Genomic DNA, 16026 nt, shown 5'->3' with positions numbered 1-16026 from the left:
AAAAAAGTTTTCAGTTTCAGTTTATTAAGCTATTCCCAAATTGACACTTTTTTTTTGTTTGTTGGTATTTAGGAAGCTGGCATTGGCACATAATTGAGATAGACATGATAGTATGAGATTGATATTATAGACTTTTGATTTGTTTCATGATGATTGCTATTTATCGTAGGTTCTCTTATTCAACAACAAGAAACTTCACCTCAATTGAAGTACTTAAAAGGCCATAATTAATAAGAATAAAATAGATAAATAAAATGTTGTGAAGATTAAAGGATAAGGTTCAAGGTTCAAGTGACTTAAAAATAAAGATCAAAACCCAATACATGACCAAAATCTTTATGAGACAGGCCATACGCTACTATGTTGGATGGGAATAGGTGATTAGCCTCAAGCCCTAGTTAATAACCCAAACCTTGGTTGCTAAGAAAGCGTCTGGTGAATAATTTAATAGTTAAAAATTAAAAATTGGAATTCAATTATTGCCTTTGGTACCTTAGGAAGCAAAAATCAAAATTTTTAATTCATAGAAAATCAAAGTCAAATGAATTGAAAAAACTATTAATCCGCCCCTAACATGATTCAAGCATATCATTAGATTGGTTGAAAATTCCAACCCAACTTACCAATCCACAAAAATCAACTAAAGACATTGGGTTGAGTTTAGTGGTCTTCGGTGGATTTATTGCGCATCCCTGATGGATACTTCGGTAGAAGGAAAAAAAAAAAAAAACTTGTTCATTAAATGATAAAATTTAGTTACAAAACCAGTTATAACTTAAGGTTACAAATTGCTCTAATAAACAAAGTGACATGTGTAAAAAATGACATTTGCACTGCACATAATTACTTAAGTAAAAAATGGCACGCGTACGTAGGGGTGTTTACCAAACTTTACAAATCACAAAAATTGCACCAAAACCGCCTACAAAATGGCATAACCGCACCGCACCACACATCAAGTAATAGTGCACCGCACCGTATGGTGCAGTGCAGTTTTTGGTTTTATAATAAGAAAACCGCATTGCACCTTCTCTATATATTAATATATTTATTTATTTTTAATATTAATTATATTATTAATAGTTCAACAGCCCTAGTTTTCAAAAAAAAAAAATAATAATAATAGTTTGATAAACCTAGCAAGTGTTGATTAAGAAAGCCAGCCCAAAATAAAGAAAAATTAGCTCAATAGTTTAAAACTTAGCCCAAAATAAAGGAAAAATTAGTTTTAGGGCTGGGTAGAAAAATCCCAAAATTTGAAAAATATACCAACTTCAAGCCGCTCAAACTGTATTTTATACACCGCACTGCACATGTGTTCCTAAAAATAAAATGTAATTATGATTTTAGTTGAACTCTAAACTGCACTGCGTATGTGACCGTAAAAACAAAGTGTTGGGTTAACTTAATCAATTGCAGCACATGCCATTTTTTGCATACGCCACTTTGTCCTTCAACAAAACTCTGCGTTTTGCCTCACCAAAAACCCACGTATCTCGTTCACTGGTTTTCATTTTCAAAACCCCTCACTCTCTCAGCTGCCTCCTCCTCCTCCAACCAAACACAATCTCCGGCGGCTACAGCATCAACGGCGATCAATCTCCGGGCTCATTTCGACGGCCAGATTGTAACCCCGACGTTGACTACGGTACCACTTTTACTCTCTAGCTTCTGCTTCGTTTGGTAGCCAGCCACGATTTTCATTTTATAACTTTCTTATCGAAACTGCTTAAGAAATTTAGATAAGCTGAAACTGTATCATATCTCTTGCTTTTTGCAATCCAAACAGCTTATTCTCTATTTTTGTTTTATACTTTTTTTTTTTTTTGGGTATGGGAATTTTGTCGAACACTTCGTAGACACTCACATTGTCATTGGTAGAGAGCTGTATACTGCTTCTTAATGCTCAAGTTTAGCAGAAAAATATAATTTTTAGTTCCCTAATTAACACCAAATGATAACATTTTGTAAATCCAATCAATTTGCCTTATAACACAGTATTTGAAAATGTGAATATAACTTGGGCACACACTTTATAGCTTTTGAGTTTGTGGATCTTTATGAATTCATGTTTTTAAGGTCTTGAAACTCCGCCTATGTCATTGCCTAGTGTTCATAGTGGGTCCAAAGCCTGAACAAAGGAGGATAGTTGCAATAGGTTGATGGCCCGTGTAAAATTAAGTCACTTTTCATTAATGAATCTATATAAATTCCTGTAGTTTTCGGACTAAGGCTTTGTTGTTATCTGTTTGTCAAGGTTTAAAGATGTGTGTCAGGAAACTAATATTTGGAGTGTATATGAACAGGGAAAATTTGTGTCTTTTTTGCCTTAATTTATATAAAATATAATTCAGGGGAGAGTATGGCGGCGTCGATGTCCAGAAGGCTTTTACGTTCCTTTGGTTCCTTATATACGTTCGGCCGCTGTGATTCTCCAAGTATTACGTGTCAATCGTTTCATGGTTCTCATGGTAAATGGTATTTGTATCTAATTGTTTTTTCATTGGAGATCAATAATTATTGCTCTAGATTGCAAACTTGGATGCTTTTGTGACTTTTCTAAATCTTTATTTATCTTGCTTATAACAGATTTGTCCACATTGGGATATTCAGGTCTTTTCAAGGTACATTCTCATTATATTTTCTTCCCTCCATTTCTAAAGTATGATTTTTTTAAAGGGATGTCAAAAGATATACTACTATTAGAATTTTTAAGGAAATTTATAGAACAATCATATTCAGTAAACCAACTTGTTTGCTCTCTACACATTTGGAGTTTCAGTTACAAGCCTATATTGTATGTATTATTGTAGGGCGGGCCATCTGTCCTTGCTAATCGATGGCTGTCAACTTCCATTCTAACTCCTGATTCAGGGGAAGGAGCATTTCCCACAGATTTATTATCCACCAAGCCTATGGTAACAGCGGAGCGTAGTATAGGTATGGGAAAATAATAAAAACATTTCATCATGAATTTACATGTATCATGTTGCTTGGGTGAAGTATAGTAGTTGTTGAGAATGTGTGTGTGTGCCTGTGCCTGTGTGCTCACCATTTTATCGGTATGGGGAAAAAGTAAAAACATTTAATGCTTAAATTTACAGGTATCACGCTGCTTGGGAGAAATATAATAGTTATTGAGCGTGTGTGTGTGTGTGTGCATGCATGCTCACCTTTAATAAATATACTAATAACTATGTTCTCTTTGGAAGTTCCAGAGTTTGTTGAAATTGACATTTATATTTTATAGATCAACCTTATTGTTTTTCTTGGTAGGTATATTTTTTATCAATCTTATGTGACAGTTTAGCAAATGTTTCATATTTATATACTTCTTTTTCATTTTCAGGACTTGACTTCTTTCTCTCATTTTTCTGTCTTCCTAAATTTTATTCTGTTGCCAATGATGAAATTTGCAGAGTAATTTAACTGTTGCTACTATTTTCAAACTTCGTATGTATAATGATGTAAAGTATTGTGGTGAAGGACTTTGTCAGGACTTGATAATTCCAGTGACAAATTTTCACAATGAAGACAAGGGCTTCATGGTTTTAGCTGGTGATGTTTTTGATGTGCCTATTAGAAAGGATATTGTGCATCGTGTTGTACTATGGCAGCTTGCAAAACGACAACAGGTAGTTATTGATCAGTATTTTTAAGTTTTGGTGCCTAAAGCATATGTGGCTATAATGCCAATAATGGTATTAATATCCTGTAATTAATAATTTAATACCCTTATGTATATTGCTGGGAGTGTAGCTGCAATCTGTCCTGAAACTGTTGCAAACTTGCAATATTGACTTCCAATTAGTAGCTCATTTTTTGAAGTGTCATAGGTTCTTTCATTTTGCTAGGATTAGGAGGGCGAGGGAGGGCAAATCTGTTCTTAATTGATATCAAGCCTTTGGGTTCTCGCATTAAAGGAAGTTTACTGATCATTTTGTTTTGTTTTTGCATGGCTACCTGTCATTTTTTATTTAGAATGTTCAGGTCCATTAAAGTTTTTTCAACCTTCATATTATATATGGTTAGTCTGCCTACATAGCCGAAAAGGGGAAATAAAAGGGTTATTAATTCTCTAATGTGACTCTTGGGGATGTATTAGATTTGGATGTCTGTAAGATTTATTGCTGATTGAGTGGTCTGCAGGGAACACACTCAACAAAAACCATTAGTGAGGTTAGTGGCACTGGGAAAAAGCCATGGCGACAGAAGGGTACTGGTCGAGCAAGGCATGGAACATTGCGTGGGCCCCAGGTAATTGCTCTTCTTATGTATTTTAAGGTTCTCAGTGTTGCTCTAACATTAAGATGCTCGGTTGACTTTAATCAATGGAATGTGTTATAGTTTAGGGGTGGTTGTGTTATGCATGGCCCTAAGCCGAGAAGTCATGCTATCAAGCTTAACAAGAAGGTTCGGCGTCTAGGCCTGAAGATTGCTTTGACAGCTCGTGCAGCTGAAGGAAAGGCAAGTCTCTCCCCCAGATTTTCCATTTGTGGTTTACACTGATTAGGGTTGTTGAGAATTTATTCATGCAATATGATGTAATGCAAAATTTCTTATCTTGTTATTTTAGAGGAGTTCTTCTGAGCTTTTTCTTTTTTTTTGCATTTTCATCATCATTGTTGTGAATGTACAACCAAGAAGCCTTATATTCTTGGGATGTTCCCTGTTTAACTAAATTAGCATATCATGATTATTCTAGAATATCAATCATGATTTCTTCTTTGTGCCTATGAACACTCTTTTTGTACTCTAATTTTGTTGGCTATAGTGCCTGCTATCGCATTTTTTTTTACATTTGCTTTCATGTATTGAACACTGATTTTTTCTCCTATCTGATTTATGAAACTTAACTAGAGAAAGTTGTTCAAATGTACAGCTTTTGGTTTTTGATGATTTGGAGGTTCCTAACCATAAAACGAAGAATATTGTGAACTATGTCACGCAAATGGAGAATACAAAAAAACTTCTTCTGGTGGATGGTGACTCCATAAATGAAAAGCTGAAGTTGGCCACACAAAATCTACATTATGTCAATGTACTGCCATCTATTGTAAGTTGTTTCTTCCGATCCTTGCTGTTTATCATAGGGGTGGCAATTCGTGGTCGAATGTCGGGTTCGTATCGTGTCAAGTCATGAGTATTCGACTACATAGGTCAACACTAACCCGACATGTTTATTAAACGGGTTAAGATTCTTCAACCCTAACATGACCCATTTATTACATGGGTCAGTTGTGTCGACCTGTTTATCATATTTTATCAAAATGAAAAAAAAAAAAAAATTTATGAAAAAACAAACAAATAAATATTTTTAATATAAAATTCAGAACTAACGAGTAATTGTATCACAAATAATCATTCAAAATTAAAGCATATCCCAATATCACAAATAATTAATCATAATATGTCAAAGAAAATAAATCACAACAACTAATATGTTTATATACCTAGAGTTTGAAGGGCATATTGGTAAAATGTCATTTAATTAAACAGGTCAGACGGGTTAAACGGGTTCTATGTGTTCAACACTAACTCAACCCATTTATTAAACGGGTCAGCCGTGTCAACCTGAATATGACACGAACCCATTAAGCCTCAACTTATAACCTGCTAATTTCGTGTCGTGTCGTGTCGGGTTCGCGAGTCGTGTCAAACGTGTTCCTAGAAGTAATAGGATTCATTTTCTTTGGCCAATGAAATCAGGATTACAACAGGTTGATGAAAATTCTTAGATTCCCAGAAATGTTAGATTATCATCCTCCCCATATGGGGTGGTTAGTGTGGTTTGGGGATTCAATTTGCCCTGGGTTCATGAGTAAATTTACAAAAAAAGAAAGAGTATCATACATGAAAAATCATACTACTTGTATCTGAATTTTATATCCTCATTACTCTGGATCTCTCTCTCTCTCTCAAATACTTGAGGGAATGGTTTTTGGTATTAAACAGTTTCTTTAAAAAACCAAAAATTTCACCGTGTTCATCATTAGCAAAGAAATCCATGACCATGACTGTGTCATGGTAGATAATTTGATCAGCTATGAGCTACCTTTGAAGCTAACTTGCATATCACAGCTGACACTTGTTGGTCATGTTTTGCAGGGCTTGAATGTCTATAGTATCCTGCTCCATGACACTTTGGTGATGTCCCGTAATGCCGTAAACAAAATTGTTGAGAGGATGCACACTCCAATTAACCGTTAAAGCATCATCCATTCCATAAATTCTACTCCAATTTTAGCTGAGAATAGGTATCAAATCTCTTTTGTAGAAGAAAAAGGGAAAACCCAAATTCCTGCCCAAGTATGCAGGTGCATGTCTGGACTTTTTTTTTTTTTTTTTTTTTTTTTTTTAATCAAAGGTCTATTGAAATTCTTAAGGTTCAGTGTATCCTGTACTTTTTGAAACATGTCCAATTAGTATTGACAATTACTTGACCATTGTTGTCTTTTACAATGGCTGATAAAACCTAAAGGCTTTTTTTTCTTTTATCATGATGTTATGTTTTAGACTTTTAGGTCAGTTTATATGATAAATAAATGTTAATAGCTTTGTCATCAGCCTTCAGTGTGAGAAAACATTGTTTTGATGTCACACCTACACCGCGTGGTGAATGATTTCACATTCAAACTTGTCTGAAATGGTCTTTTAACCCTAAACGGTTTGAAATACGAGGTGCTTATCCTGTGTTTTTGGATGCATGCAGCCAGACACTCATGGCCGGTGGGTCCAAGTCCTGTGAGTTTGTTGCATTCAATCAAAACACAGCCCTTTTTCCTGAAATACCTTTGTAATTTTCTCCGTGGCCATAGGTGATATGATGTCTCTGACTTTTAGAAATTCGACAGTATTCCATTTAAATTCCACGAGCATTCTTATCAAGGATGGGTTGGTGAGTGTTTTCAAATAACTCTTTTTAGTTTTTAAACAATATTTTACATATTTTTATATTTTTTTTTATCTATATGTATTTTCACAAATATTTTTAAACAATAATTTTCAGTTTTTAAACATATATACCAAACGGACTCTAAATATTTTAGCATTTACTATTTCAAAATCTTACTTTATCAATTTTATCTTACTACTTTACAATTCATCAAACATCAAAACTTCTATTATTTTACTATATTTAAATATTATTTTTTTATGTTTTCTTTATTCTTTCTTTTTATGTTTTCAAATAACTACCATTAAACAAATATTAAAAAAAAAAATTACAATCTACTGTAGTTGGATTGCAAAATAAATAAGATTTGAGAGTATTGATGGAGTATGCTTTTTAGTATTTATAGCATTTTGTATGTTAAATTTTGCATTTAAAGCATTTGACATTCCTGATAGAATGCTTTAAGTCATGCGGTACAAAACCTTTTCACAATATTGAGTTGGTATTTTGTGATTTGTGTATAATATGAATATAGCATGTATGTGGTGGACTATGTAAAAGTAATGTTTCATTAATCATTAATTTGTGATTGGTATATTCAATAATAGGGCCGGCTATACAAAACTTTTTATAACTCTTTACAGAATATTGAGTCGGTATATTGTCATTTGTTTATTATGAAAATAGTGTAAGAGGTGGATAATGTAAGAGAGGTGTTTCATTAATCATAAATTTGCGATCTCAACAAGTTAAAAAAAGAAAAAATTGTTTATATATGTGTATATATATATATATAGAGAGAGAGAGAGAGAGAGAGAGAGAGAGAGAGAGGGAGAGGTACCTTCTTATATCTCCCCTTAAAGGAATCAGGCACTTCGGCAATAGGTCCACCATTATTTGTTGAGTTGGCTTTGGAAAATAATATTAGATCATCAATAAAGATTCAAGAAAACCTCAGGCCCATTCTAAAAGCTTAGAGTATGGTCCACTACTTCTCACCACAGTCCACACCTCTTCGTCATGAAAGCTCCAAGGAACTCCACGCACAAAATAAACTAGTGGAAAGCAAGTCTCCTTGTCTAATCCCCAAAAATAAATGAAAAGACTCTAGTTTACTCCCATTGAACAAGAGACAAGATGAGGAAATAGAAATTCAGCTCGGAATGAGAGTAACAATTTCATATTAAAAAAAAAAAAAAAAATCCAAAATGCATTATAACCATTCCCACCAAAACTTGACTTAAGCCTTGGTGGTTGTGTTTAGACTAGGGCAGATTTTGGTGATGTGAAGTCTAGTGTTTCCTTTGTAATTTGATAAAAAGCAATAAATTGTGTGCTTATTCTTATATACTATGTACTTGAATTGTGGGTTGTGTTTATTTGATTCACATAAATTATTTGAGTGTTCTAAGTATGTGTGAGGGTTGGGTGTTGGCTGAAATTAGGTGCCCGTTTGGTTAGTGTTATTTAAGAATATTTGGGCCAAAAATCACAATGACGTAATTTAAACGCTTATCTAGTATGTTTAGTAAGTCTTTCAAAGCAGCGCGTTTTCCAAATGGCAACTAGAAGATGCAATTTTGAAGACACAATAAAGAGACCAATTTGCTTTAAATATGTCCGTTGAGAATTTGAATCTTATTATTAAATTACCCTTACTTTTATCATTAATAATAATAATAATAGTAATAATAATTTTTTTTTTACAATCTTTCCTTAATAAAAAAACTTTAATAACATTATTATTGTTATTATTATAATAAGTCATAATATATGTTATTATTATTATTATTATTATTATTGAGAAGGTAAAGCCACAAGTATAAAAGACTTCCTGTTATATATATATAGTCATTTTTGGTAATTTACACCTCAAACAGAAGTTTTAGTAAGTACTAGTTTGTTAGCCAAATATTATGATTATTGCAATTGCACTTTCTTACAACTTTTGCTAAATCCTCTAAAATTTTTCATGAAGTCCATTTTTGTTCGGCAATTAGTAAAATTGCCACTTTTTCAAAAAGTGTTGTCAAACTCATCCAATCTAGTGCCATTACAAGGTAAAAATAATTTGAGGTAAGATTAAGTGGGCAACTAAGTGTGACACTAGATAAAGTCTATAATAAATTAAATTTCATAACAAAAGCCACATCCAGTAAGGTATTGACAAGCATTTTCATCTTGTGAAATTCAATAACAAATTTCATAACTTTGTTATTCATATATACATATTATGTTGATACTAATTGACTCAACAACATTTCTCTAAAAAAAAATCAACCACATTAAAATAAATTTTTTATTTTTATTTTAATAATTACAAATACAAAATTTATCTAAATATTGCTTCAATTTTTTTTTTTTTTTTTTTTTAACTTTTATCAACAAATGTTCTAAAACAATGATTAAGATGCGTTTAATACATTAATAAAAAAATTTGAATATATTTTGGAAAAAAAAAAAAGTCAAATTGCATACACAATGACAATAAATTTGTACATGCGAGTCAATAAATCATTAACAAGTTAATTTTTCTTTTAAAAAATAAGTAATTCTTAAGTATTCTGGGAAAAATGACGATGTTCTCTCTTCTCACATTTATGATAAAGTCTACTCATTAAATTCATGTCAACCACATTAAAATAAATTTTTTAATTTTATTTAATAATTACAAATACAAAATTTATCTAAATATTGCTTCAATTTTTTTTTTTTTTTTAACTTTTATCAACAAATGTTCTAAAAACAATGATTAAGATGCGTTTAATACATTAATAAAAAAAATTTTGAATATATTTTGGGAAAAAAAAGTCAAATTGCATTCACAATGACAATAAATTTGTACATGCGAGTCAATAAATCATTAACAAGTTAATTTTCTTTTTAAAAAATAAGTAATTCTTAAGTACTCTCGGAAAAATGACGATGTTCTCTTCTTCACATTTATAATAAAATCTACTCATTAAATTCATGGTGGGGTCCACTATGAATGTGAGAGAAAAAAGCTCCATTTTTTCGTACTCCAAAAATATTTTCCTTCAAAAATGTGCATTATAGTTTTTTTTTGAGAATCAAATGTGCATTATAGTTTACGGCTCATAAATTGACCATTTATTAATCCACCTTAATAGTACCCTTTCTTCTAAGTTAAATGTTGTTGGAATAGAGTTCATAAAAGGATGGATCGAGAGTAAACCATAGATAACCCAAGACATAAACACATTAACTATTTTTTTTGGATGGGACGCAAACACATTAAATATTACTATAAGTTATTAACACATCGTTAATAACGGTTATTAGCAAGAGAAGCAGTAAAATGTTTATAGAGTGAAAAAATAGACAGACAAAAAATTGCTCCGTTTGATAAAATTTGAAATCTATAGAGTAAGAAGGTAAACGACTTTTTATGTAACACATGGGGAGTTGAAACGACGACGCTTCTCTCTTGTACCAATAAAGTCACTGTAACTCAGTCAAGCGTCACAGTCACTCTCTCTCTCTCTCTCTGTCTCCTCCTTCCACCTCCTTCAACCTCCATGAAGGAGAGGACTTTTGGGTTTCCTTTCTCTTCTTCTCCCAAAATTTGAAACTTTCTAAACCCAAAAAAAACAAAAACATAAACAGAAACCTCTCTCATTTTGTTAAAAACTCCTACATTTTTTTATTTTCAAACATCCTTAATCTCTGTCTTTGCTCATGGCCAAACCTAGACCTGGGAAAAAGGACTTGGATGCCTACACCATCAGAGGCACTACCAAGGTTGTTAGAGGTAACGAACTTTTCAACTAACACAACCCCATCTCATAAAAATGTCTTTTTTCATCTGGGTTTTCAAAAAAAAAAAAAAAATGTAATCTGTTTTTTTTTTTTTTTTGGTTTTTTGTGGTTTTGGGCAGCTGGGGATTGTGTGCTCATGCGACCATCGGACACAGGTAAGCCTCCATACGTGGCACGCATCGAGAAGATCGAGTCAGACAATAGGAACAACATCAAAGTTCGAGTGAGGTGGTACTATAGACCTGAGGAATCGATCGGAGGGAGGAGACAGTTCCATGGAGCTAAAGAGCTGTTCCTTTCTGACCACTATGATGTTCAGAGTGCTCACACTATAGAAGGGAAGTGCACGGTTCACTCTTTCAAGAACTATACTAAGCTTGAGAATGTTGGGGCTGAGGATTACTATTGTAGATTCGAGTATAAGGCTGCTACTGGGGGGTTCACACCAGACCGTGTGGCTGTGTGAGTGTTTATTTAGTCTTTTATTTGGTTTTGGCTTTGTGGGTTTTGGTAAAAATGTGTTCTTTCATTGGTTTTGGATTGGTACATTGATGGGTTTTGATTTTTTTCTTTCTTTCTTTTGGGTGGGATTTTTGTTGTTGAAGGTACTGCAAATGTGAGATGCCTTACAACCCGGACGACCTCATGGTGCAGTGTGAGGGGTGCAAGGACTGGTAAAAAATTGATCTGGGTTCTTCTTTTTGTTTTGTTTTTGAGTGTGTTGAAACTTGGTTTGCGGGTAAGACTAGTTTTAAGTTTGTTTGTGTTTTTTTTTTTTTTTTTGAATGTTAAAGTTCTCTCTATGTTGAATGTGAATTGTTTATTTGTTTTTATATTTAATATAGAGGTTTGAAAGCTTGGATTACTAATTGCATAGTCTGCTTTAAGTGTGTTAGAGACTTAAAAGGTCAAAACTTGGATTTGAAAGAAAAGGAAAAACAAATCCAAAATTAATGTGGTGAAGTGAAGAGGGAAAATCCATCCATCTGTTGTCCACCTTGCCTCAAAAAGAGAGATTGTTGAAAAGGAAAGAGCTTTAGGGTCTATGTTAATTTTGATGAGAAAAAAAAAAAATGCGAGTCTCTATAAATGAAGTGCACGTTGATGGGAGAAGCAATCTACTATCCTGCCAATTAGAAGATAATTAAGCAAAAAAAAGGAAAAGAGCTTATCATCTTTTGGCATGTGAAGTTGGTGAATTACTACTAATTGAAGTCTGAGTATTAATTGGTTCTATCTAGATACCAAATTTGCTAGATTGGCATATGTCCCTCTGTCTTATTTTGGCACTGTGCCATAATTCTGGTTTTCTATGACTTCTTGTTGTAATTTCAGTTATCTGATGTAAATTGCATCGTATGGAGGCTTAATTTCCTAGTGTTAATTGCTTAGATGTTCACCCATTAACATCAATGCATGGATATTGGTTTGTCAAATTGCCAATGAGCTCTAGCTCAAATGGCACCTTCTCTCCTTGCCAGAGCAAGGTGGAGGGTAAGATTGTTGGTTTTGAGATCCACTAGTTTCATGTGTAACTTCTTATTAATTGCAACATATTGGTTTGTGAAATCCATGTTGTATTGGTGTGTGATAACTCTTTCTGTAGAAAAAGGGAAAACTCATTACTGTTGATGTTATTATTGCATTTGACTATGCTGCTTTAGGTGCACCTTGAAATCCATGATATACTGAGTTTGAATTTCTTGTAACTTGCTTAAATGCTTATTGTAAATCTTACTCTTTCGTTTTAAAGGTATCATCCTGCTTGTGTGGGCATGACTATTGAAGAAGCTAAAAAATTGGATCGCTTTGTATGTTCTGAATGTTCATCCGATGACGATGTGAAAAAACCCCTGACTGCATTTTCAGCATCTCCAGCAGCTGACGGCAAGGTGTGACTAAATTTTGTTCTCAGTTCCACATAATTATAGTTCCATGTCTGGTGTCTTTGTTTGCATTTGTTCATTTTCTTGTCTCAGCTTGTGCTTGATGCCCAATGTGCCTATTTTTGGGCTAATAGTGGGCTCTGGGTTTGCATAATTAAAGGTTAAAGGAAACCACAGACAATTTTAGAAATTTTATTTTAATGAAACTGGGCTTCTTTTTTTTTTTTTTTTTTTTTGAAATTGGTGGGAAGGAGGTATATCATCTCAAACTCATTCTGTGGTATATCGTTGTTGTTGGTGTAGTGGATCCTGTGGTAGAATTTTCTTGTTTAGTAAAGGAAAATATATGATGTTTCCTCTATAGTGAGAATCACTATTTTCCTGAAGAAGATATATGAGAAAATCTGATCACATGAGCTGTAATGTTAAGAAGTACTTCTAACTTATTTGCTGGTAAATTGGTGAATATTTAAAGGTTTAAATGGATATGCTTGGCTACAGATTATATCCATAATAGAAGTTAAAATTGTCATGATATGCGGTTTATCCATGCATATGAAAATTCTCAGAATTCTGGCTTCTCTACTGTTGACAATCAATCCTAGTCTAAAATGTTGCTTTTAGTGTATTTCTTTTGGTTAAATGCCTATTTAGATTGAATTGTCTGATGGTAGTGGGATTGCTGCTAATGCTCATCTAAGTTGGGTGTAGTTTTTTTTTCCTATTTTCCTAGGGAGATTTCCTTTTGCATGGTTGATATTCATATCTCATTCTCACTACTGAAGATGAATTTGTGATTTTTATCACTTTGTGAATATAGATATTGGAGTACTTGCTTCTTCTCTTTGTATATGAAAATTGCTTGAGCTAAATGGCAGTCAACTGTAATTGATACTTTATCCTGCTTCTGTTTATGGTTATGCATTATGATGGTATTGTTCACACATACATTTGTTTCAATTTTGTTGTCAAAAATTGTAACTTGCTGCCTTTATGCTGTTGGTTAGCAATTTTGTTCTAGGCCACTTCCATAGGAGATGCATCTTTTCTTTGTACGGTTCCCCAATCATCATGTAGTTCTTGTTGACAAAAGCTCGTGTTCATTTTATTATGAGAATGCTGAAACATGCAAAACTTTGAACTTGAAGGGACTTTGGAGTTTAGTCTTGAGTTTTTTTATTCCCTTTTCATTTTGAACCTTGTCCTAGTATATACAATTTAGTAAGAACTAAGAAGTGTTTAGGAGGAAAGTATTTACTATGGCAACAACCTACATATTTGAAATGATTGACAGAATGCTATTAAGCTACCCTTGATGCACTCTGCTCTAGAGAACTTCCATCTGGCAATCCCCAATTTTGATTTTTATCCTTCCCTTATCTTTATCATCCTATTACTACATTTCATTTTGGATCTACATAACACAACGTTTATGTTGGAGACTCAAGAATATCTGATTTAGTGATTTAAATACTACTGCTAAAGCAGTGTTATAGAGGTTAACGGTGGTTGTATTTACAGTAAATTAAATCTTTCCTGTTCTCTCCTGTTCCTGCTTGAAACTTGAAATTTTCTTTTACTTTACTAAACTTTTGGCATGTTGTAATCATATTTATCATTTCGAAGTAATTTGTTCTTTGAAAGTTTTTTTTTCCCTTTAATCTTACAATGCTGATCTCCTTTTAGTCTGTGAGTAGTCTGGCTATGATCCACATGCACTTGTAATATGCATTTTATTTATTTTTAATTTTAATTTTTTATGTTCTTTATGGTGCTATAGGTCAAGCTAGAATATCCTTGTGTAAAAGTTTCTGTATCATAAATTGCATGTTGAAGTGCTCGTATAAAAAACCTTATTTAATCTTCTGACACTATCATATATAATTCATAAGGTTGTGATAGTCACATTTGTCATCTTACTGTGCCTTTTATGGTAGATTAACTTGAGCTATTGATTGCAGCTGCTAGATGCAGATTCTTTTTTTATATTCTATCATCTTTCTTCTTAACTTTTGGAAAAAATCCTAAAATTTATTCTCATGTCTGCCATTATGTCTCTTTCTCTCTTGTTAGATCTTCATTAGTTGATTTATCTACCATATGTGTGCTGATATAGTAAAATGGTGTTTATGTAAGGAAAGGCTCAATCTTGATGGATTATCCAGAAAATATTCTGTATTATTGCCATGTTTATATTGGTTGGTCTACTCATAGTTGTAGTGGATATGTGTATTCAGTTTATATGGTAACTAAACCAACATCTCGCAGTATACATAGTTGATTAGTTTGCTCTTAGAGCTGGTAACTTCAAAAGTACTCTGCAATTGATTTTATCTAGAGGCATGAACCTTTAAAAACATTAAATCTAAATTTTCTGTGGTGTTACAAAAACTCAGCTAGAAACAAATCTTACTCATTGATGTATCTGCTAAGACTTCTAGTCAAACATATGACATGGTGTATGATCCACTCAGATAAAAAGTTATTACCCTGTGATTAAAATTTGGCATGAACTTCTGATGGACTTGAATGGCCAATCCACATGATCAAGCAATAATTAGTCCTTTTGTTGAGTAAAAATAATTGTAACTTCCAGGATGTACAAGAAACTTATTAGTAGTCCCTATGTTGTTTTAAATTATTCATATCTATGCACACAGAGTTTTGCTGAAATAATTTTGGGCAGTGGGAATATGTAGAGATTTTATACAGCTGTTCTCAATTGCATGTTTTCTCTGCTTCTCTCTTTTGTAATATTTGATTTGTAAATGAAGTTTTTGATCTCTCAGGTGGAGCCTAAGCGAAGAAAGCGATGACCACAATTTGGAGCTTCTGTGAGGAGACAACTCTTGCTGCAGATTTGGCTCTTTGATTATTGTTATGTGGAATGTACAGCTTAGACTGGAGACTGTTATTAAGTATTTGACTAATATATGTATCTCTGCTAGGGTTAGAATATTAGTCTTCGGTTTTTGTTTTTGTCCATAAAGAGATTTCAGTTCAAATTGTGATTTTTTAAGATCACGTTGAACTGAAAACCTTAAGTGAAAAAGAAACTGTGGATTCTGATTTTCTAGTAGTAGTAATTTGTGATTTCCATTATACCTCCTCATCGTCAGTTATGTTGGGTAATTTTTCTATAATCTAGATTAACCAATTCATCTTTAATCACCATGTTATGCACCTGCACATCTACTGTATATTGTTAACACGTTGAATGTATTTTTCCCATTTTTCTTTTTCCAAACAAGCACTTGGGAATGGAGGGGGATGAACAAGGAGGCAGTTTTGCAAGTCAAGTTTCTGTCTTACTCAAAAAAACAAGAGCTTCTATTACCATCCTTGTTGGCACAGAGATACACCTGGGCCTTCTGGAAGACTCATATCTTTCAACCATCTAAGGGATGATTTTTTGTTTAAAAGCCTTCTGCAATGCTTTCCAGTCTGGTAGCCACTGGACAATGT

General features: G+C 33.1%; 2 protein-coding genes across 3 annotated transcripts; both read left to right on the top strand.

The window, feature by feature from the left end:
• Nucleotides 1-1419: 1419 nt before the first annotated feature.
• LOC112020216 (uncharacterized) lies at nt 1420-6497 on the top strand. 2 transcript variants are annotated; one of them, XM_024052783.2, is made up of 9 exons: nt 1420-1648; nt 2355-2471; nt 2590-2624; nt 2814-2940; nt 3487-3635; nt 4150-4257; nt 4348-4467; nt 4883-5056; nt 6109-6497. In XM_024052783.2, the coding sequence occupies exons 1-9, from the start codon at nt 1423-1425 to the stop codon at nt 6208-6210; spliced, it is 1158 nt and encodes a 385-aa protein (XP_023908551.2). In that variant the 5' UTR covers nt 1420-1422; the 3' UTR covers nt 6211-6497. The 2 variants fall into 2 exon arrangements, with proteins under 2 accessions (XP_023908551.2, XP_023908550.2); XM_024052782.2 differs by having other exon boundaries at nt 2307-2471.
• A 3741-nt stretch (nt 6498-10238) lies between these two features.
• Nucleotides 10239-15663, top strand: LOC112020196 (chromatin remodeling protein EBS). Its single transcript, XM_024052754.2, has 5 exons — nt 10239-10667; nt 10795-11137; nt 11281-11349; nt 12429-12567; nt 15351-15663. The coding sequence occupies exons 1-5, from the start codon at nt 10595-10597 to the stop codon at nt 15375-15377; spliced, it is 651 nt and encodes a 216-aa protein (XP_023908522.1). The 5' UTR covers nt 10239-10594; the 3' UTR covers nt 15378-15663.
• Nucleotides 15664-16026: the final 363 nt, after the last annotated feature.

Source organism: Quercus suber, unplaced genomic scaffold, assembly GCF_002906115.3.
Source record: "Quercus suber isolate HL8 unplaced genomic scaffold, Cork oak 2.0 scaffold_168, whole genome shotgun sequence".
NCBI lineage: Eukaryota > Viridiplantae > Streptophyta > Magnoliopsida > Fagales > Fagaceae > Quercus > Quercus suber.
Note: the sequence above shows the minus strand (reverse complement) of the source record. Positions and strands in the feature narration are given on the sequence as shown.

Excerpts from the sequence above, each read along its gene's own strand:
- LOC112020196 (XM_024052754.2), top strand. The coding sequence starts at position 10,595 with ATGGCCAAACCTAGACCTGGGAAAAAGGACTTGGATGCCTACACCATC. Across the intron at positions 11,350-12,428 it reads TGTGAGGGGTGCAAGGACTG|GTATCATCCTGCTTGTGTGG; the intron begins GTAAAAAATTGA and ends TTCGTTTTAAAG. Across the intron at positions 12,568-15,350 it reads CTCCAGCAGCTGACGGCAAG|GTGGAGCCTAAGCGAAGAAA; the intron begins GTGTGACTAAAT and ends TTGATCTCTCAG.
- LOC112020216 (XM_024052782.2), top strand. The coding sequence starts at position 1,423 with ATGCCATTTTTTGCATACGCCACTTTGTCCTTCAACAAAACTCTGCGT. Across the intron at positions 4,468-4,882 it reads CTCGTGCAGCTGAAGGAAAG|CTTTTGGTTTTTGATGATTT; the intron begins GCAAGTCTCTCC and ends TCAAATGTACAG. Across the intron at positions 5,057-6,108 it reads TCAATGTACTGCCATCTATT|GGCTTGAATGTCTATAGTAT; the intron begins GTAAGTTGTTTC and ends CATGTTTTGCAG.